The sequence below is a fragment of the Lipophrys pholis genome (assembly GCF_963383615.2).
Source record: "Lipophrys pholis genome assembly, chromosome: 19".
Classification (NCBI taxonomy): domain Eukaryota; kingdom Metazoa; phylum Chordata; class Actinopteri; order Blenniiformes; family Blenniidae; genus Lipophrys; species Lipophrys pholis.
Window position 1 is genome coordinate 24,667,429 of NC_137647.1, and position 20,531 is coordinate 24,687,959.

At 51.8% G+C, this 20,531-nt stretch overlaps 1 protein-coding gene across 2 annotated transcripts in view; it reads left to right on the forward strand.

Annotated features, from left to right (window-relative positions):
• The first annotated feature begins 446 nt into the window (after nt 1-446).
• hdac5 (histone deacetylase 5) overlaps nt 447-20,531 on the forward strand; it is a 54,728-nt gene continuing 34,643 nt past the window's right edge. The window contains exons 1-4 of one of the 2 annotated variants that reach the window (XM_080487609.1): nt 447-548; nt 16,359-16,472; nt 19,659-19,867; nt 20,052-20,196. In XM_080487609.1, coding sequence (XP_080343735.1) covers nt 16,391-16,472; nt 19,659-19,867; nt 20,052-20,196 — 436 coding nt within the window. In that variant the 5' untranslated portion in view covers nt 447-548; nt 16,359-16,390. Of the gene's footprint in view, nt 549-2,799; nt 2,902-16,358; nt 16,473-19,658; nt 19,868-20,051; nt 20,197-20,531 lie in introns of those variants that run through there. The other variant, XM_080487608.1, reaches the window with a different exon arrangement.

Sequence of the window (20,531 nt, forward strand, 5' to 3'; positions counted from 1 at the left end):
GCCATGTCATCGATTCGACTATTTATCAAACCAAATCATTCGGTTCGACTCTTGAAGTGAGCCGAGTTATTCGGTTCGACTCTTTAAGTGAGCCGAACATGGGGTCGGAGCTGGAACTCCATCACTGACTGATGAAAAGTGGAAACAAGAGCGATTAAAGTTGAACTGAACGATCCTCTATTGTTTTCTACTGAGTCTATTTTTAGCTCCAGCAGACTGGTCACGTGGCAGTGAGGATGACGTCATAATGTTGTTGTCGGAGAGAGCGAGAGAGAGAGAGAGAGAGAGAGAGAGAGAGAGAGAGAGAAGAGATAGAGAGAGAGCGAGAGAGAGAGAGAGAGAGAGAGAGAGAGCGAGAGAGAGAGAGAGGCTGTAAACATGGAGGAGGTGAAGCGGTAGAGACTCGACTCCGTCAATCCCGCATTTTCCTGCGTCGCTCCACGGAGCGGCGGAGAGGGAGAGGCGGCGGCCGGAGGACGGAACGGAGGACACCGACACTCCTCCAGAACCGAACCGGAGGAAGACACCTCTGCGCGGATACATCCACGGTACGTGTGTGTGTGTGTGTGTGTGTGTGTGTGTGTGTGTGTGTGTGTGTGTTGTGTGTGTGTGTGTTGTGTGTGTGTGTGTGTGTGTGCGCGTGTGTACGTGCTTGGATATTTCTGCAGGAACACAACAGTGAAGTTAGAGCCGAGGCTAAGCTAACTGAGCTAACAGGTAATAGACCCAGTGTACTACCCAGGTTAGAGAGTACTATCTAGTACATCAGTTAGAACTGATGGTCAGTAGCAACAGCTTGACGTCGGTCCTCTCAGAAAGGTGTTGCTCTTAGTCTTTGGGGTGAAATTGAGGGTGTCCCTACAATGAACTTTGACCTTTCAGAGACAGAGACCAACCTGGTGAGACAGAGACCATGGTTTTATGTCTGAGGACATGATGTCTGTAGGAGCACTCGTTTTGTCCAGAGGACAGGATGTCTGTAGAAGCGCTTGTTTTGTCTCTGAGGACAGGATATCTGTAGGTGCGTTCGTTTTGTCCAGAGGACAGGATGTTTGTAGGAGAGCTCATTTTGTCTCTGAGGACAGGATATCTGTAGGATTGCTCGTGTTGTCTTAGAGGACAGGACATCTGTAGAAGCGCTCGTTTTGTTTCTGAGAGCCGCTGGCTGCAGTCCGATATTTAAGCCAAATGTCTTTCTGAAAACATGCTGCTGCTGGATCGGTTCTGCTTGTGGTTCCAGTACAGCAAGTTGAGAACTTGTAGGAAAGGTTTGGACGCATCGGAGCTGCTCGTCCTCTGGGCTCCCTGGGTTCGCTTCATGCTGATTCCTGCTGTGTCACTTTCCCTCAAAACAGAAACAAAAACTGTTCACAGGGTCCTGGACAGGTCCAGAATGGGTACAGGACAGGTTCAGAATGGGTTCAGGACGGGTCCAGAATGGTTCCAGGATGGGTTCTGGACGGGTTCAGGACAGGTCCAGAATGGGTACAGGACAGGTTCAGGACGGGTCCAGGACGGGTCCAGGACGGGTCCAAGACGGGTCCAGGACAGGTCCAGAATGGTTCCAGGACGGGACCAGGACAGGTCCAGGACATTGGAGGATGTGAGCTGCAGCTCAGGGACGTCAGGCGGAGGTGAAGAATGCTTTTCACCTGCAGTACCACCAAACATCTTCTCTTTACGCACTAAACACGTACGAAACCGAGGCCCAAAGGCCGGTTCAGACGGAACCTGGGGTTCCTGCAGACGGTGTCTCAGCCCTGCTGCTTGCTGCTGCTGCTTGCTACTGCGTTCGTGTGGAGACGATGGCACAACGTGACGCCACTGCACCGGCTGAAGGCAGCGATGAGTCACGGTGGTGATTTTCCTGAAAGTGACGGAGATGAGGACTGATCACTGAGAGCTTCACTGCCATTCAGGACCTTTTGTGGATTCATCTGGATTATTGGTCCTTCCTCTGCCATCCGAATGTGCAATGTTTATTTCCACTCTGGGGGGGTTGTGGGTTCAATCCTCCTCGGCTCAATGTGCTAAGGCTAGCAGCAGTGCTAATGCTAACACCAGCAGCAGAGAGAGAGAAAGACTGCAGCTCTGCAACTCTGTGTGTGTGTGTGTGTGGGGGAGGGGGGGGGTGGGGGGGTGGGTGTGTGTGTGTGTGTGGGGGGGTGTGTGTGTGTGTGTGTGTGTGTGTGTGTGTGTGTGTGTGTGTGTGTGTGTGTGTGTGTGTTTGGAAAGAAAAAGGTGTTCAGAGGCCTGTACTACGAAGCTGGTTTTCTCTTATCCACGTAACTTCAGGATTAACTCTGGATTTCTTTTATCTAGATAACTTCAGGATTAACTCTGGATTTCTCTTATCTTGATAACTTCAGGATTAACTATGACTCTCGCCACCCACTTCTCACCAGGATAAATCACCTGGTAACTGTCTAACCTTCTCCAGAGCAGGATATGTTCTAGATAAGAGGTCAGAGCTCCGCCTCCTGACCAATCAGATCTCTTGGAAAACGCCTCGCCCATTCTTAAATGATGGTGATTGGTGGGGAGGTTCAGCTCTGAGCTGCAGCAGAGATGATAAATTAATCTAGAACAATCTTTAGACAGAATAAAATAAATCCTGGTCTCTGACGCTCTGAAGGAGGTTCTCTTTCTTGACTTGTTCCAGGTCTGTTTATCTCCATGAGGGTTGATCTGGAATAATGAGGTTCATGATCACACCTGACAGAACTGCAGAACCATGAATTTATAGAACCAGAACTACTCGTGTCATCATGGTGATGAATTAATATTCCAACAGGAAACACAAGAGAACCTCCGCCTCAGAACCAGTGATGGAGAACCTAAAGTAAAAGAAGAGCAGTGAGGAAGTTCTGCCTGGAACCGTTCTGCTGGAATAAAGTGAAAGTGAGTGATCACAGTGCTGTTCCTTTATATCACTGATCAATTAATCTGCTCTAATCTCACCAAGTCAGGAAGGTTCTGGGTTTGGCTGCAGCAGCAGTGTTGCTTTGAGCTGCTGGATGGGTTTGAATTCTTAATCTCAGAGAATAACTGCTCCTTCAGTAATCTGTAAACTGCTCTGGAGGGTTTCTCCTTGTGTGATTGGTCAGATGCTGCAAGCTCCGCCCCTTTCACATGAACGCTCACACCTGGTCTGGGTTGAACCAGAGAGTTGAGAACCTGCTTGGTATTAGGAAGAAGAAAAGAATAGAAATACTGTAGCGCTGCAGTGGACACACAGGGACCAGGGGACTCAGGAATGCTCAGGAAGTCCTAACATGCCAGTTTGAGGGGGGCGCTCACCTGCCACCTCACCTGGGCTCAGGGTGTTACACACAATGCACATAATCCCCCGTAAGAAAAGACACACATTGTGTTATATATACATTACCTATGTTTTGTTTTTTAACATCATTGAAACAAGTGACTTAGCTGGTTTAGGTGTGTGTGTGTGTGTGCGTGTGTGGGGGGGGGGGGGGGCTTGTTAGCTTGTAGCTTGTAGCACAGTTCAGAGTTACGTGATGCCCCTGAACGCGTCACTCAGGACTGTCAGCACCTGCAGTTACAACCAGCAACCCCCGACTGCATAGAGGCTAATTTAACAGATTTCGACCCCTGCGTCCTCCCATAAGGACCCATAAGAACAAGAAGAAAAGTCGGCAGTGACGGTTCATACTCCTGTCCAACTTAAAGGCCACGCCCCCTCACAGCAGGCCACGTCCCTCACTACAGGCCACGCCCTCACTACAGACCACGACCCTCACAGCAGGCCGCGTCCCTCACTACAGGCCACGCCCTCACTACAGACCACGACCCTCACAGCAGGCCGCGTCTCTCACTACAGGCCACGCCCTCACTACAGACCACGACCCTCACAGCAGGCCGCGTCTCTCACTACAGGCCACGCCCTCACTACAGACCACGACCCTCACAGCAGGCCACGTCCCTCACTACAGACCACGCCCCCTCACAGCAGGCCGCGTCCCTCACTACAGGCCACGCCCTCACTACAGACCACGACCCTCACAGCAGGCCGCGTCCCTCACTACAGGCCACGCCCTCACTACAGACCACGACCCTCACAGCAGGTGGCGTCTCTCACTACAGGCCACGCCCTCACTATAGACCACGCCCCATCCGAGTAGGCCACGCACCTCTCTACACGCCACGCCCCTCACTACAGACCATGCCCCTCCCAAACAGATTATGCCCCTCGATACATGCCACGCCCCTAACTACAGCCCACGCCCCCTCACAGCAGGCAACATCCCCTCACGGCAGACCACGCCCCTCGCTACATACCACACCCCTAATTACAGGTCACGCCCCTCACACCAGGCCACATCTCTCACTGCAGACCACGCCCCCTCACACCAGGCCACGTCCCTCACTGCAGACCACGCCCCCTCACAGCAGGCCACGTCCCTCACTACAGGCAATGCCCTCTTTATAGACCACGCCCCTCACATCAGGCCACGCCCTCTCACAGCAGGCACACTTCTGTGAAGCAGCGTTTGCACAGCTTATTTCTCACTTCCAATGGTGAAAGAGAGAGTTTCAGGTGAGTTTGCTCCTGAACGCATCACTGAGCTCCTGCAGTTTAAACCAGAGCAACATGGCGGCTCAGACACAAACTCTCTTTTATGACTGAAACAGTTCAGAGAAATGTGTTTCTGAAACCGTTGGAAGTGAGAAATAAGCTGTGCAAGCGCTGCCCAACAGAAGCGTTCCTGCTGTGAGAGGGCGTGGCCTGTACTTGGGGGCGTGGCCTGCGGTGCGTGGTCTATAAGGAGGGCGTGGCCTGTAGTGCGGGATGTGGCCGGCTGTAATGGGGGCGTGGTCTGCAGTGAGGGACGTGATCTGCAGCGAGGGGCGTGGCCTGTTATGAGGAGGTGTGGTCTGTTGGGGATGTGGCCTGCTGTGAGGGGGTGTGGTCTGCAGTGAAGGACGAGGCCTGCTGTGAGGGGGGGGTGGGCTGTGAGGGGGCGTGGTCTGTAGTGAGGGACGAGGCCTGCTGTGAGGGGGCGTGGTCTGTAGTGAGGGATGAGGCCTGCTGTGAGGGGGGTGGTCTGTGAGGGGGCGTGGTCTGTAGTGAGGGACGAGGCCTGCTGTGAGGGGGGGGTGGTCTGTAGTGAGGGATGAGGCCTGCTGTGAGGGGGGTGGTCTGTAGTGAGGGACGAGGCCTGCTGTGAGGGGGGTGGTCTGTAGTGAGGGACGAGGCCTGCTGTGAGGGGGCGTGGTCTGTAGTGAGGGACGAGGCCTGCTGTGAGGGGGGGTGGTCTGTAGTGAGGGACGAGGCCTGCTGTGAGGGGGCGTGGTCTGTAGTGAGGGACGAGGCCTGCTGTGAGGGGGGTGGTCTGTAGTGAGGGACGAGGCCTGCTGTGAGGGGGCGTGGTCTGTAGTGAGGGACGAGGCCTGCTGTGAGGGGGCGTGGTCTGTAGTGAGGGACGAGGCCTGCTGTGAGGGGGGGGTGGTCTGTAGTGAGGGACGAGGCCTGCTGTGAGGGGGGTGGTCTGTAGTGAGGGACGAGGCCTGCTGTGAGGGGGGGGTGGTCTGTAGTGAGGGACGAGGCCTGCTGTGAGGGGGGTGGTCTGTAGTGAGGGACGAGGCCTGCTGTGAGGGGGGGGTGGTCTGTAGTGAGGGACGAGGCCTGCTGTGAGGGGGGTGGTCTGTAGTGAGGGACGAGGCCTGCTGTGAGGGGGGGGTGGTCTGTAGTGAGGAGGTGTGGTCTGTGATCGCGAACTGTCCTGATGAAGAAGAATAGTTCCCTGTTGCTAGCTAACGCCGGCACGCCAGGATTTTAACTGAGTCGGCAGCTTTGCAGTTGAGCTGAAGCAGAAACAGAATTTTCCTCCATCTTTCACTTCGTCTATTTTGTTTTGCATGTCTGAAGCTTTGGCTTTCATATTTTACTTTATGAGGCACATGAATATTTTAGAGTTTCAGTTTTAGCCTCGACAACCAGCCTGAAAACGCAGCGCTGCTCCCCAAGAGCCCAAGCTGTTTTACATCAACAAATAATAGTCATGGAATAACATGTACTCAGCAGAAATCCAGTGTATTCTACTGCATCCTGGACTACTGAATACTGCATCCTGGGCTACTGAATACTGCATCCTGGGCTACTGAATTCTGCATCTGGACTACTGCATCCTGGACTACTGAATACTGCATCCTGGGCTACTGAATACTGCATCTGGACTACTGCATCCTGGACTACTGAATACTGCATCCTGGACTACTGAATACTGCATCTGGACTACTGCATCCTGGACTACTGAATACTGCATCCTGGGCTACTGAATACTGCATCTGGACTACTGCATCCTGGACTACTGAATACTGCATCCTGGGCTACTGAATACTGCATCTGGACTACTGCATCCCGGGCTACTGAATACTGCATCTGGACTACTGCATCCTGGACTACTGAATACTGCATCTGGGCTACTGAATACGGCATCTGGACTACTGAATACTGCATCCTGGGCTACTGAATACTGCATCTGGACTACTGAATACTGCATCCTGGACTACTGAATACTGCATCCTGTGCTACTGAATACTACATCCTTGACTACATCCTGGACTACTAAATACCCCATATTGGACTACTAAATACTACATCCAGGTCTTGACAACAGTTTATCCATAGTGACGTGACAACATGCTGCTGCTCTGCTAAACCGGTTGTGAACCATCACAGCACATTTCCAAGCCTCGTAGATTGAAATCCACTTTGAGTGGATGCTGTCTCTTCTCAGATCCTCCTGGTAACCTGGAACAGCTTCAGCTCTTCCACTGTCTGACTGTAATGTGGTTGTCATGGATACAGATATAGACACACACACACACACACACACACACACACACACACACACACACACACACACACACACACACACACAGAGCAGTGTGACTCCAGGGGTTGATGCGACTCAAATAGAAATGCAGAGATGAGTCATCCACTGAACTTCTGCAGTACCACACACACACACACACACACACACACACACACACACACACACACACACACACACACACACACACACACACACACACACACACACTCACTATAATGATGCAGTTGGATGTATGATGTATTTTAAGAATTGGTACTTCTTCACAGACACTCAAGGCCGATTCAGCCGTCATAAGAACAAGAAGAAAAGTTGGGCTGGCGTCAGCCAGCTGCCGGCAAATATGCAGGACAGTTCATACTCCGGGAAGCAGCTGTTCAACTCACAGGCCCCGCCCCCACAGCAGGCCCCGCCCCCACCACAGGCCACGCCCTCTCACAGCAGGCACACCTCTGTGAAGCAGCATTTTAACTTTTCTACGGCAGAGCTTATTTCGCACTTCCAACGGTTTCAGAAACACATTTCTCTGAACTGTTTCAGTCATAAAAGAGAGTTTGTGTCTGAGCCGCCATGTTGCTCTGGTTTAAACTGCAGGAGCTCAGTGATGCGTTCAGGTGCATCACGTAACTCTGAAATCTGACATGTTAACGAGCTGAGGGACTCATACAGAAACAAGGTTACATGCTAAATGCTACATGCTAACCTCCAGAGTCCTGAAGGGACAATGCTACATGCTAACCTCCAGAGTCCTGAGGACTGAAGAGTCTCTAATCAGACTGAAGAGTCTCTAATCCAGGGGTCTCAATCTCAGTGTACCTGGGGGCCGCTGGAGGCAGAGTCTGGGTGAGGCTGGGGGCATCAGGGGTTCCTCGACAGATCCTCGAACGTCATTATGAACACCTTTAATCAGTTCCTCTGAACATGTTAGTCCTGAACATGAACGGAACATTGAATGAAGATCATGAACGGTTCTTCTGAACATGGGTTCTCTTGCCTCCTCCTTGCTGCCAGAGACTTGGCAGCTCTTCTTCTCACATATCTGAGCCACATTTGTCTTGAGAGAAGAAGCAGTTGAGACCCTCAGAATGTCTAGAACCGGGGTCGGGAATCCGCGGATCTGGATCCTTATGCAGCTTTTTGGTTCCTCTGCTGCGGCTCCTTGAGCCTCGGTCCCACTGCAGTACATCCCTGAGCACTGTGGTGGACGGTATGGTACAGTAAGGCAAAGCGCACCCAGAACAACAGTTGACCACGAGCTGTGGAGCGCCACATTTCAATAAATACAATCAATAAAACCACCAATTTGTGCAGAAGGACTTTTATGATCAATACATAATGGGAAATGGACGAACAACTAAGCAACACCACTCACTCCTGGTCTGAAGAACGTCGAGCATTGCAGAGAATAATACTCACAGCAGAGATTCTTACCAGATACCTGAGTAGCACTACAAACCTAGTATAACCCCCAACGACATCTAAAAAGAGACAAACAGAAACTCCCATGATCGTGGAGCTGATTAAGCTGGCCAGCAGCAAGTAATGGTTGCCAACAGGAAGTAATGGTTGCCAACAGGAAGTAATGGTGGCCAGCAGCAAGTAATGGTGGCCAGCAGGAAGTAGTGGTGGCCAGCAGGAAGTAATGGTGGCCAGCAGGAAGTAATGGTACCCAGCAGCAAGTAGTGGTAGCCAGCCGGAAGAAATGGTGGCCAGCAGGAAGTAATGGTGTACCGGCAGGAAGTAGTGGTAGCCAGCGGGAAGTAATTGGTAGCTAGTGGGAAGTAATAGTGGCCAGCAGCAGGAAGTAATCGTGGACAGCAGGAAGTAATGGTGGCCAGCAGAAAGTAATGGTGGCCAGCAGGAAGTAATGGTGGCCAGCAGGAGGTAATGGTGGCCAGCAGGAGGTAATAGCGGCCAGCAGGAAGTAGTGGTGGCCAGCAGGAGGTAATAGTGGCCAGCAGGAAGTAGTGGTGGCCAGCAGGAGGCAATAGTGGCCAGCAGGAGGTAATAGTGGCCAGCAGGAAGTAGTGGTGGCCAGCAGGAGGTAATAGTGGCCAGCAGGAAGTAGTGGTGGCCAGCAGGAGGTAATAGTGGCCAGCAGGAGGTAATAGTGGCCAGCAGGAAGTAGTGGTGGCCAGCAGGAGGTAATAGTGGCCAGCAGGAGGTAATAGTGGCCAGCAGGAAGTAGTGGTGGCCAGCAGGAGGTAATAGTGGCCAGCAGGAAGTAGTGGTGGCCAGCAGGAGGTAATAGTGGCCAGCAGGAGGTAATAGTGGCCAGCAGGAAGTAATGGTGCCCAGCAGGAATTAATGGTGGCCAGCAACAAGTAATGGTGGCCAGCAGGAGGTAATAGTGGCCAACAGGAAGTAATGGTGCCCAGCAGGAATTAATGGTGGCCAGCAACAAGTAATGGTGGCCAACAGGAGGTAATAGTGGCCAGCAGGAAGTAATGGTAGCCAGCAGCAAGTAATGGTGGCCAGCAGGAGGTAATAGTGGCCAGCAGGAAGTAATGGTGCCCAGCAGGAATTAATGGTGGCCAGCAGGAAGGATTGGTAGCCAGCAGCAAGTAATGGTGGCCAGCAGGAAGTAGTGGTGGCCAGCAGGGAGTAAATGGTAGCCAGCAGGAAGTAATAGTGGACAGCGGGAAGAAATGATGGACAGCAGGAAGAACACATGAACAATATGAATGGTGTCAAAGACAGTGTCCAACGACAGGGTGAATGGTGTAGTTGGAGCTGAAGTGAAGTGACAGGGTGAATGGTGTAGTTGGAGCTGAAGTGAAGTGACAGGGTGAATGGTGTAGTTGGAGCTGAAGTGAAGTGACAGGGTGAATAGTGTAGGTGGAGCTGAAGTGAAGTGACAGGGTGAATGGTGTTGTTGCAGCTAAAGTGAAGTGAAGTGACAGGGTGAATAGTGTAGGTGGAGCTGAAGTGAAGTGACAGGGTGAATAGTGTAGGTGGAGCTGAAGTGAAGTGACAGGGTGAATGGTGTTGTTGCAGCTAAAGTGAAGTGAAGTGACAGGGTGAATGGTGTAGGTGGAGCTGAAGTGAAGTGACACGGTTAATGGTGTATGTGGAGCTGAAGTGAAGTGACAGGGTGAATGGTGTAGGTGTCACTGCTCTTAGTTCCCCTGATGACCTCGTCAGTTTGTTCCTGACCTGTCTGAACAGGTTCTTGTCTCCTCTCCTGCAGGCGTCCTCATGGGCCTGACAGCCTCCTGAGTTGAGGTGTAAACCAGGACTTGTTCTTGTTGTCCGTGCAGATGGTCCTGGTCTCACATGTCCCCACAGAAGCTGATGTATGATGTCACAGTGTCAGTCACTTCATCAAGGTTTTCTGATGCAGCTTCAAAAACCCTCCAATCAGTGCAATCAAAGCAGGCCTGCGTCTCCTGTTTCCAGTCCTCTGTCCATCTCTTTACGGTCCTTACTGCTGGCTGAGCAGGTGTTAACTTCTGCCTGGAGGTCGAGAAGGACAATCAGACAGTGATCAGAGTCCCAGAGGGGACAGAGTGATAAGAGTCCTTTAATACTGTGTAGCAGTGGTCCAGAGTGTTTTCTCCCCTGGTGGGGTACTTCATATGCTGTCTGTATGTTGGACGTTGGTGGGTGAGATTTGCTCTGTTCAATCCCCAGAATGATCAGCAGCACTGGGCTCTGTCCAACACTGTGTTAACACCGTCACAGTGGACAAGAACGTTCAGGTGTTCTAACCAGAAGCCCTGGATGAACAAGCAGGTCAAGGAACTGCTGAAGGAGAGGGACAGCGCCTTCAGGTCTGGGGACAAGGAACTGCTGAGGGAAAGGGACAGCGCCTTCAGGTCAAGGAACTGCTGAAGGAGAGGGACAGCGCCTTCAGGTCCAGGGACAAGGAACTTCTGAAGGAGAGGGACAGCACCTTATTGTCCAGGGACAAGGAACTGCTGAAGGAGAGGGACAGCGCCTTCAGGTCCAGGGACAAGGAACTGCTGAGGGAGAGGGACAGTGCCTTCAGGTCCGGGGACAAGGAACTGCTGAAGGAGAGGGACAGCGCCTTCAGGTCCGGGGACAAGGAGCTTCTGAAGGAGAGGGACAGCGCCTTCAGGTCAAGGAACTGCTGAAGGAGAGGGACAGCACCTTATGGTCCGGGGACAAGGAACTGCTGAGGGAGAGGGACAGCACCTTATGGTCCGGGGACAAGGAACTGCTGAGGGAGAGGGACAGCGCCTTCAGGTCCAGGGACAAGGAACTGCTGAGGGAGAGGGACAGTGCCTTCAGGTCCGGGGACAAGGAACTGCTGAGGGAGAGGGACAGCGCCTTCAGGTCCGGGGACAAGGAACTGCTGAAGGAGAGGGACAGCGCCTTCAGGTCCGGAGACAAGGAACTACTGAAGGAGAGGGACAGCACCTTCAGGTCAAGGAACTGCTGAAGGAGAGGGACAGCACCTTATGGTCCAGGGACAAAGAACTGCTGAGGGAGAGGGACAGCGCCTTAGGGTCCGGGGGACAAGGAACTGCTGAAGGAGAGGGACAGCACCTTCAGGTCAAGGAACTGCTGAGGGAGAGGGACAGCACCTTATGGTCCGGGGACAAGGAACTGCTGAGGGAGAGGGACAGCACCTTATGGTCCGGGGACAAGGAACTGCTGAGGGAGAGGGACAGCACCTTATGGTCCGGGGATAAGGAACTGCTGAGGGAGAGGGACAGCACCTTCAGGTCAAGGAACTGCTGAAGGAGAGGGACAGCGCCTTCAGGTCTGGGGACAAGCAACTGTACAGCTGTGAAGAGAGGCATCACAGAGGAGTTTTCCCCAGCATCTTTAACCAGTCCCTCTGCCAGTGCTCCACCCTGCTTAAAGTCCTCCACCACCATCCCTCTGCCAGTGCTCCATCCAGCTTATAGTCCTCCACCACCATCCCTCTGCCAGTGCTCCACCCTGCTTAAAGTCCTCCACCATCATCCCTCTGCTAGTGCTCCACCCAGCTAATAGTCCTCCACCATCCCTCTGCCAGTTCTCCATCCCACCCTGCTTAAAGTCCTCCACCACCATCCCTCTGCCAGTGCTCCACCCAGCTTAAAGTCCTCCACCACCATCCCTCTGCCAGTGCTCCACCCAGTTTATAGTCCTCCACCACCATCCCTCTGCCAGTGCTCCACCCAGCTTAAAGTCCTCCACCACCATCCCTCTGCTAGTGCTCCACCCAGCTTAAAGTCCTCCACCCCCACCCTCCACCAAAGAGAAGAGTACCAGCAGCCTCAATGACTACCGGCCTGTAACCTCCACCCCCATCATCATGAAGTGCTTTGAGAAACTTGGGCGGAGTCACATCACATCGTGCCTGCCACCCACACTGGACCCCTACCAGTTTACCTACAGAGCCAACCGTTCCACAGAGGACACCATCGCCACCGCTCTGCACACCACACTGACCCACCTGGAACAGTGGGGGAGCTACGACAAGCAGCTCTTCCTGGACTTCAGCTCGGCTTTCAACACCATCATCCCGAGCAGACTGGTCGGCAAGCTGGGGGTCCTGGGTCTCCCCCACAACATCTGTACTGGGTTATGGAATTCCTGATGGACCGCTCCCAGAGGGTGAGAGTAGGACACCACCTGTCCCCAGCACTGAGCACCAGCACCGGTTCCCCACAGGGCTGTGTGCTAAGCCCCCTACTCTACACTCTAGACTCTACTTCCTGAAGAGAAGACACAACAGAGACTCTATATCCTGAAGAAGACACAACAGAGACTCTGCTTCGTGAAGAAGACACAACAGAGACTACATCCTGAAGAAGACACAACAGAGACTCTACTTCCTGAAGAAGACACAACAGAGACTCTACTTCCTGAGGATCCTCAGGAAGAACAACCTAAACCCGGAGCTCTTGTTGAGCTTCTCCCGCTGCTCGGTGGAGTCGGTGCTGAGCTACGTCGTCTGGCTGTGGTTCTCCAGCTGCACCACAGCAGACAGGAAGAGGCTCCAGAGGGTCATCACCACCGCCCAGAGCTGATTGGCTGTCCTCTTCCATCCCTGGAAGACATCTACAACCCCCGCTGCCTCAGGAGAGCCCCCAACGTCCTCAGGGACTCCCCACATGACCGGGGGGTCCTCACCTCTTTGAGCTGCTGCCATCAGGGAGGCGTTTCAGGCCAATAAATAAATTTTGGTTGTTTTTATGGTATTTGCACCAACTTTCTTTGCACTTTCTGTTGTTTGCACTGTTTATGAGAGCTGCTATTTTCATATCCTTGTGCCTCCAAGGTACAATGAGTCTAAAGGAAATATACAATGAAAATACAAATGAAATGTAAATAAAAGTAGTATAAATCCTCTATAAGCTCTTTGCTTGGTGGGACCAGACTGGAGCCTCTTGGTGGGTTTTGGCCCTCGGGCCTCATGTCCTCTGCTGGAAAGGGAAAGTCAAACTTTAGTGAGCTCAGAGGACGACGCAGAGGACGTGATGTCAAAATCATCATCCACCCTGTGGACTAGGCTCCGCCCCTGTGCAGGGTTATATTACGTTACGTTATGCGCATGGAAGTGAAGTAGGAGTGTAGTATGGAGGCAATCATGTATCACCCGCAGCCGGAATATTCTAATAAGCGAGTCGAGCCCAAGTATTTTGGCCGTTTCAGTGTCGCTCAGCCTGAAATTTGGCAGGAAAACCACATCTAAGTTCTGCACGTCACGGCCGTCACCGTGAACGCGTCAATCATTAAACAGCCTTAACGAGCATAATGTGACAGGTGTGTCTGTGTGTGTGTGCGTGCGTGCGTGCGTGCGTGCGTGCGTGCGTGCGTGCGTGCGTGCGTGCGTGTTGAAAAGAGAGGAAGCAGCTAGTGCCATGCGGGAGCCGTGTGTAGTAAAGCATTGACATTCATGCTGATTCTGGACGTCACGCCTGTGCATGAAACATAAAAGAGCCTTTCAGGAGCGCATTCAGCGTGGAGGAGCCGGCGGCATCCGGCGTTCAAAACTTTGATGGCTAATTTAAAAAACAACGCTGGACTAGTCAAAAGTTGAAGAGAATTATTGAGCAGGAGAGTCTCCTCTATCATTTCATAGTATTTTGTAGTCGATAGATATTCGTGCTCAGAGTAGCTAATGTTTGCAAATCTTATTTTGAAAGGTAAATTGCGCACTTCCTGTCAGATTTAGATCAGGGGTAGCAACATTTTATTTGTAGGTTTATAGGTCTCGATGAGACGAACAATTGAGTTTTGGTTTTATCTGGCTACGACATTGCTACGGGCCGTGGTGGCCGTTTTTGGTGGCCGTTGTAGTGAGTGTAGGTGGCGCTCGAGAGCACAGTTTGGCACTATGAGGGTCCTTTTTTACATTTTCTTATAATGTTATCAAGTGTTAATGAGCGTGCCAAATTTGGTGAGTCTTTGAGCATGTTTAGGGTGTCAAATGTATTCTCCTTCAGAGGTTGAGGGACGTTTTTGGGTGAAAATCGTACTTTGAAAGGTAAATTGCAGACTTCCTGTTGGATTTAGGTCTGAGGTAGCAACATTTTATTTGTAGGGCTCGATGAGACGAACAATTGAGTTTTGGTTTGAGCTCGCTACGACATTCCTACGGGCTGTAGTCGCCGTTCTAGTTTTTGTAGGTGGCGCTAGAGAGACATTTTAGCACTGGGGGTTATTTTTTGCATTTCCTTAATTCTAACGCCAGTCTTGATGAGTCTGTCAAATTTGGTGAGTTTATGTTTGTTTGCTGCAAAAAAAGGCCTCCAGGCCCCCGAGGCCTCCAGGCCCCCAGGCCCCAGGCCCAAGGCCTCCAGACCTCCAGGCCCCCAGCCCTCCAGGCCCCCAGGCCCCAGGCCTCCAGGTCTCTAGGCCCCCAGGCCTCCAGGCCCCCCCAGGCCCACCCATGCCCCCCCCAGGCCCCCCCAGGCCCCCCCAGGCCCACCCAGGCCCCCAGGCCTCCAGGCCTCCATGCCCCCAGGCCTACCCAGGCCCCCAGGCCCCCCCAGGCCCCCCCAGGCCTCCAGGCCTCCAGGCCCCCAGGCCTCCAGGCCTCGGCCTTTCTGTCTTTCTGCTCGGTCCTTATAAATATTCTGTCTTTCCATGATGGAGCGTTGAGCTTTAGAGTTCATGCGTTTAATCTTTGTTTCTTTATTACTTCATCTGCAGCCGGCTGTCGTTCACCTGGAGGAACAAATATTCTATGTTTAGAAGTTTTCCACAGACTTTCTGTTTTAACTTTTCTTATTGTACTAAATGTGCATTATTACAGGAATGTTCTGCTTTCTGTTGTTTTCTATTAAATTATAAAATTCTAAGTTCATTTTTATTTATTCTGTTGTCCTTTAAGCCAGACGAAGTTCTGTTAATTTTGGTGTTTTGCAATAAAAAGAAATTGGTAAATAATTTGTTTTCAATGTGTTCATATCACAAATGATATGCATCTACTAAAAATAAGGTTCAAGTCAGATGTAAAAAAAAATGTTTCACACAGAAAAAAGAGGTAAAGAGAATTCAGCCTGGCAGGAAGATGAAGGCGATGGACCCCCGGCCAGTGGGGAGGCAGCCTGGCGGGATGTAAACACCGGCCATAACAAATGAGGAGAACTCCCACGGAGAATAAAACACTTGTGACCTGGGCTACAGGTCTGCTTCACTGTGACATCTGTGCACCAACCTTGGTTGGTGTAGAAGGAGACTCCACCTCCCTGATCTTCCCAGAGAGCTCTTGAACACGGTGCGCTCTGAGGAGCTGAGAGTCCAGGAGGTGTAGCGAGCTGGATGGGTCCCCTGAGCCAGGTGGTCCATCCTGTTATCCAGGGAGCGGACCTTCGCTAGGTGAAGGACGGAAGTAACATTTTGATTCCTCCTCATCTCATGATAAAGTCCAGAGACTCCAGGTGCTCCAGTTAGTCCAGAGACCCCAGTTAGTCCAGTTGCTCCAGTTAGTCCAGAGACTCCAGGTGCTCCAGTTAGTCCAGAGACCCCAGTTAGTCCAGGTGCTCCAGTTAGTCCAGAGACTCCAGGTGCTCCAGTTAGTCCAGAGACCCCAGTTAGTCCAGTTAGTCCAGAGACCCCAGTTAGTCCAGGTGCTTCAGTTAGTCCAGTGACCCCAGTTAGTCCAGGAGCTCCAGTTAGTCCAGAGACCCCAGTTAGTCCAGGTGCTCCAGTTAGTCCAGAGACTCCAGGTGCTCCAGTTAGTCCAGAGACCCCAGTTAGTCCAGTTAGTCCAGAGACCCCAGTTAGTCCAGGTGCTCCAGTTAGTCCAGAGACCCCAGTTAGTCCAGGTGCTCCAGTTAGTCCAGAGACCCCAGGTGCTCCAGTTAGTCCAGAGACCCCAGTTAGTCCAGGTGCTCCATTTAGTCCAGAGACCCCAGTTAGTCCAGCTGCTCCAGTTAGTCCAGGTGCTCCAGTTAGTCCAGAGACCCCAGTTAGTCCAGGTGCTTCAGTTAGTCCAGAGACTCCAGGTAGTCCAGGTGCTCTAGTTAGTCCAGGTGCTCCAGTTAGTCCAAGTGCTCCAGGTCTGAAGGGAATCTCCTGCCGTGTTTCCTGCAGGTTTGAAGCTGAAGAGCGAGCTCCTCTCAGCCATGCAGAGTCCTGGAGGAGGAGCCAGCGAGCAGAGAGGAGGAGGAGCCAGCGAACAAAGAGGAGGAGGAGCTTCTGAAGCAGGTGAGTGACAGGAACACGTCAGCCAGGCTACAATGTCGCCCAGAACACCACAACAAACCAGTGTTCAGATAATTAGATCCTGTTTACTACATCTGCCTGGAAAACCTGTCTGTGGTCCTGGTTTGGAAGGTTGTGGTCCTGGTTTGGCAGGCTTTCTGTGGTCCTGGTTTGGCAGGTTGTCTGTGGTCTTGGTTTGGCAGGTTGTCTGTGGTCCTGGTTTGGTAGGTTGTGGTCCTGGTTTGGTAGGTTGTCTGTGGTCTTGGTTTGGCAGGCTGTCTGTGGTCCTGGTTTGGTAGGTAGTGGTCCTGGTTTGGCAGGTTGTGGTCCTGGTTTGGTAAGTTGTCTGTGGTCTTGGTTTGGCAGGTTGTCTTTGGTCCTGGTTTGGTAGGTAGTGGTCCTGGTTTGGCAGGTTGTCGGTGTGTAGCCCACCTACTCCTATGTGAGTTCTGGGACACGTCACTCTGGTCTCACTGGACTGTCTTTAGTGTCTTTCTGTTCTTGTTGTTTACACTGAAGGCAAAACTAGGTATGTGAAATGAATACTTCCTGGAAAACTGTGAACTAAAATCATTCCCACTTTAATAAAACCCAAACTCCATTAAACACGTGCGTAAACAAAAGATACTTGCAACAATTCACAGTAACTCAAAATTAGAACCTTGATATAATCTGGTAAAATAAAAGGGATTATCTGTCACTGTTAATTAGTCTGTAATCATTTTAAATGATAAAACTCAAAGCCAGGCCTGCTTCGTTCCCCAGGGTTCCACACAGCAAAATAAGCACCTCCTCAGTCTGTTCCTCACTGAGGAGGAAACAAAACAAAGCGGTACCTGGTCCTTCAGAACTGGAAGGTTCACTCCTACCAGTCTGACAGGCTCAGTCCTGGAACAGCTGATCGGCGACACGTCGGCACCAGCAGAGCGTTCCCCCTGTTCTCCTCGTTCTCCTCGTTCTCCTCGTTCCCTTCGTTCTCCTCGTTCTCCCCATTCTCTTCGTTCTCCCCATTCCCCTCGTTCTCCTCGTTCTCCCCATTCCCCTCGTTCTCCTCGTTCTTCTCGTTCGTCTCGTTCTCCTTTTCTCCTCGTTTTCCTCGTTCTCATTCTCCCCGTTCCCCCCGTTCTCCCCATTCCCCTCGTTCCCCCGTTCTCCCCGTTCCCCCCGTTCTCCCCATTCTCCTCGTTCCCCTTGTTCTCCTTGTTCTCCTCGTTCTCCCCATTCTCCTCGTTCCCCTGTTCTCCTCGTTCTCCCCGTTCTCTTCGTTCTCCTCATTCTCCCTTTTCTAATCGTTCTCCCCATTCTCCTCGTTCCCCTCATTCTCCTCGTTCTTCTCATTCTCCTCGTTCCCCTCATTCTCCTCGTTCTTCTCATTCTCCCTTTTCTCCTCGTTCCCCCGTTCTCCTCATTCTCCTCATTCCCCCAGTCTCCTCATTCTCCTCGTTCTCCTCGTTCCCCCCTTCTCCTCATTCTCCTCATTCCCCCAGTCTCCTCGTTCTCCTCGTTCTCCTCGTTCTCCTCGTTCCCCTGTTCTCCTTGTTCTCCTCGTTCCTCTGTTCTCCTTGTTCTCCTCGTTCTCCCAATTCTCCTCGTTCCCCTGTTCTCCTTGTTCTCCTCGTTCTCCCCATTCTCCTCGTTCCCCTGTTCTCTTCGTTCTCCTCATTCTCCCTTTTCTCCCCGTTCTCTTTGTTCTCCTCGTTCCCCCGTTCCCCTTGTTCTCCTCGTTCGTGATTTGTTGATAGCCACTTCTGAGATCTGAAACAGAGAACCACCTCCTGCCCGATAGACAGTCCAGAGCGTCGATGCATGGTGTAGTACTGATCGGGGACTGTACGGCTGTTAAGTGTGCGGTAATCAATGCACATCCTCACGTTTCCAGTTTTTTTCCTAACAATCACTATTGGTGAAGCAGATGGACTTCTGGACTCTAATGATCCCTGCTGCCAACAACTTTTGGATGTGACGTCGTACATCGTCAATATCTGCCGGAGCGACACGTCTAGAACGCTCACGAAAAGGTCGGGGGTCTGACATACAAAATGTGTGTTCTACACCCCTGGGCAGTACGCTTGATACACACAGGTTGATGGAGGTGACGTAGCATCGACAAACAGGTTGGTGGAGGTGACTTAGTGCTGACACACAGGTTGATGGAGGTGACGTAGCATCGACAAACAGGTTGGTGGAGGTGACTTAGTGCTGACACACAGGTTGATGGAGGTGACGTAGCATCGACACAGGTTGGTGAAGGTGATGTAGCATCGACACACAGGTTGGTGGAGGTGACTTAGTGCTGACATACAGATTGATGGAGGTGACGTAGCATCGACACAGGTTGGTGGAGGTGACTTAGTGTCAACACACAGGTTGGTGAAGGTGATGTAGCATCGACACACAGGTTGGTGGAGGTGACTTAGTGTCAACACACAGGTTGGTGGAGGTGACTTAGTGCTGACCCACAGGTTGATGGAGGTGACGCAGCATCGACACAGGTTGGTGTAGGTGACTTAGTGTCAACACACAGGTTGGTGGAGGTGACTTAGCGTCGACACACAGGATGGTGGTGGTGAATTAGCGTCGACACACAGGTTGGTGGAGGTGACTTAGCGTCGACACACAGGGTGGTGGAGGTGAATTAGCGTCGGCACACAGGTTGGTGGGAGTGACTTAGCGTTGACACACAGGTTGATGGAGGTGACGTAGCATCGACACAGAGGTTGGTGGAGGTGACTTAGCGTCAACACACAGGTTGGTGGAGGTGATGTAGCATCGACACAGGCTGGTTGGTGGAGGTGACGTAGCGCTGACACACAGGTTGGTGAGGTGACGTAGCGATGACACACAGGTTGGTGGTGGTGGTTGGAGACAACACGTAGCCTTTGCATAAAGCCTGTCTTTGGAGTATCAATGAGGCTTCAATAAGAACTTGTATCAGAACTCAGTAACAGCAAGTAACTAAAGGTTAGTACTCTACTTGTACTCGGTTCACTCGGTGTACTCAGGGTGTGGCTACATGGAACCAGCAGCTCCGATCCTGGTTTGACTCAGAGACAAGAAGCATCTTGTTCTCTAGCCTGCTGGTACCCAGGGCTCTGCTGCTGCAGGAGGCTGTCACCATGGAAACCTGCTGCTGCTGATCCTCACAGTGTAGGCTGGACACAGGTGAAGCAGTAACCTTGCTGTCTGCAGGCGGTGCTCCGGGAGGAGCAGGAGGAGCAAACTGCAGGGGGGTCGGGCCGGCGCTGGACACCTCCCTGAGGGAGCAGCAACTGCAGCAGGAGCTGCTCCTCCTCAAGCAGCAACAGGAGCTGCAGAAGCAGCTGCTGTTTGCCGAGTTCCAGAAGAAACACGAAGTGCTGACGCGGCAACATGAAGTCCAGCTGCAAGAGCACCTGAAGGTGAGCAGGCCCTCACCTGGACACCTGGACACCTGGACCAGGACCGACCTCTGAGTGTGTGTGTGTGTGTGTGTGTGTGTGTGTGTGTGTGTGTGTGTGTGTGTGTGTGTGTGTGTGTGTGTGTGTGTGTGTGTGTGTGTGTGTGTGTGTGTGTGTGTGTGTGTGTGTGTGTGTGTGTGTGCAGCAACAGCAGGAGCTGCTGGCAGCCAAACGGCAGCAGGAGCTGGAACAGAAGAGGAAACTGGAGCAGCAGAGACACGAAGAGCAGGAGAAACAGAGACTGGAGCAACAACTGCTGCTGCTGAGGAACAAAGAGAAGAGCAAAGAGAGTGAGTCACAATCTGTAATCTGGTGGTCGAGGGGGAACATGCTCTATAATCTGATGTTAGAGGAGGAAGATGCTCTATAATCTGATGTTAGAGGAGTCAGTCTGGGATTAATGAGTCATTTAATGAGGCAGTGTTAGATTATTGAGGGGTTAGATTATTGAGGGGTTAGATTATTGAGGGTTTAGATTATTGAGAGTTTAGATTATTGAGAGTTTAGATTATTGAGGGTTTAGATTATTGAGAGTTTAGATTATTGAGGGGTTAGATTATTGAGGGTTTAGATTATTGAGAGTTTAGATTATTGAGAGTTTAGATTATTGAGGTTCTCCTCCAAT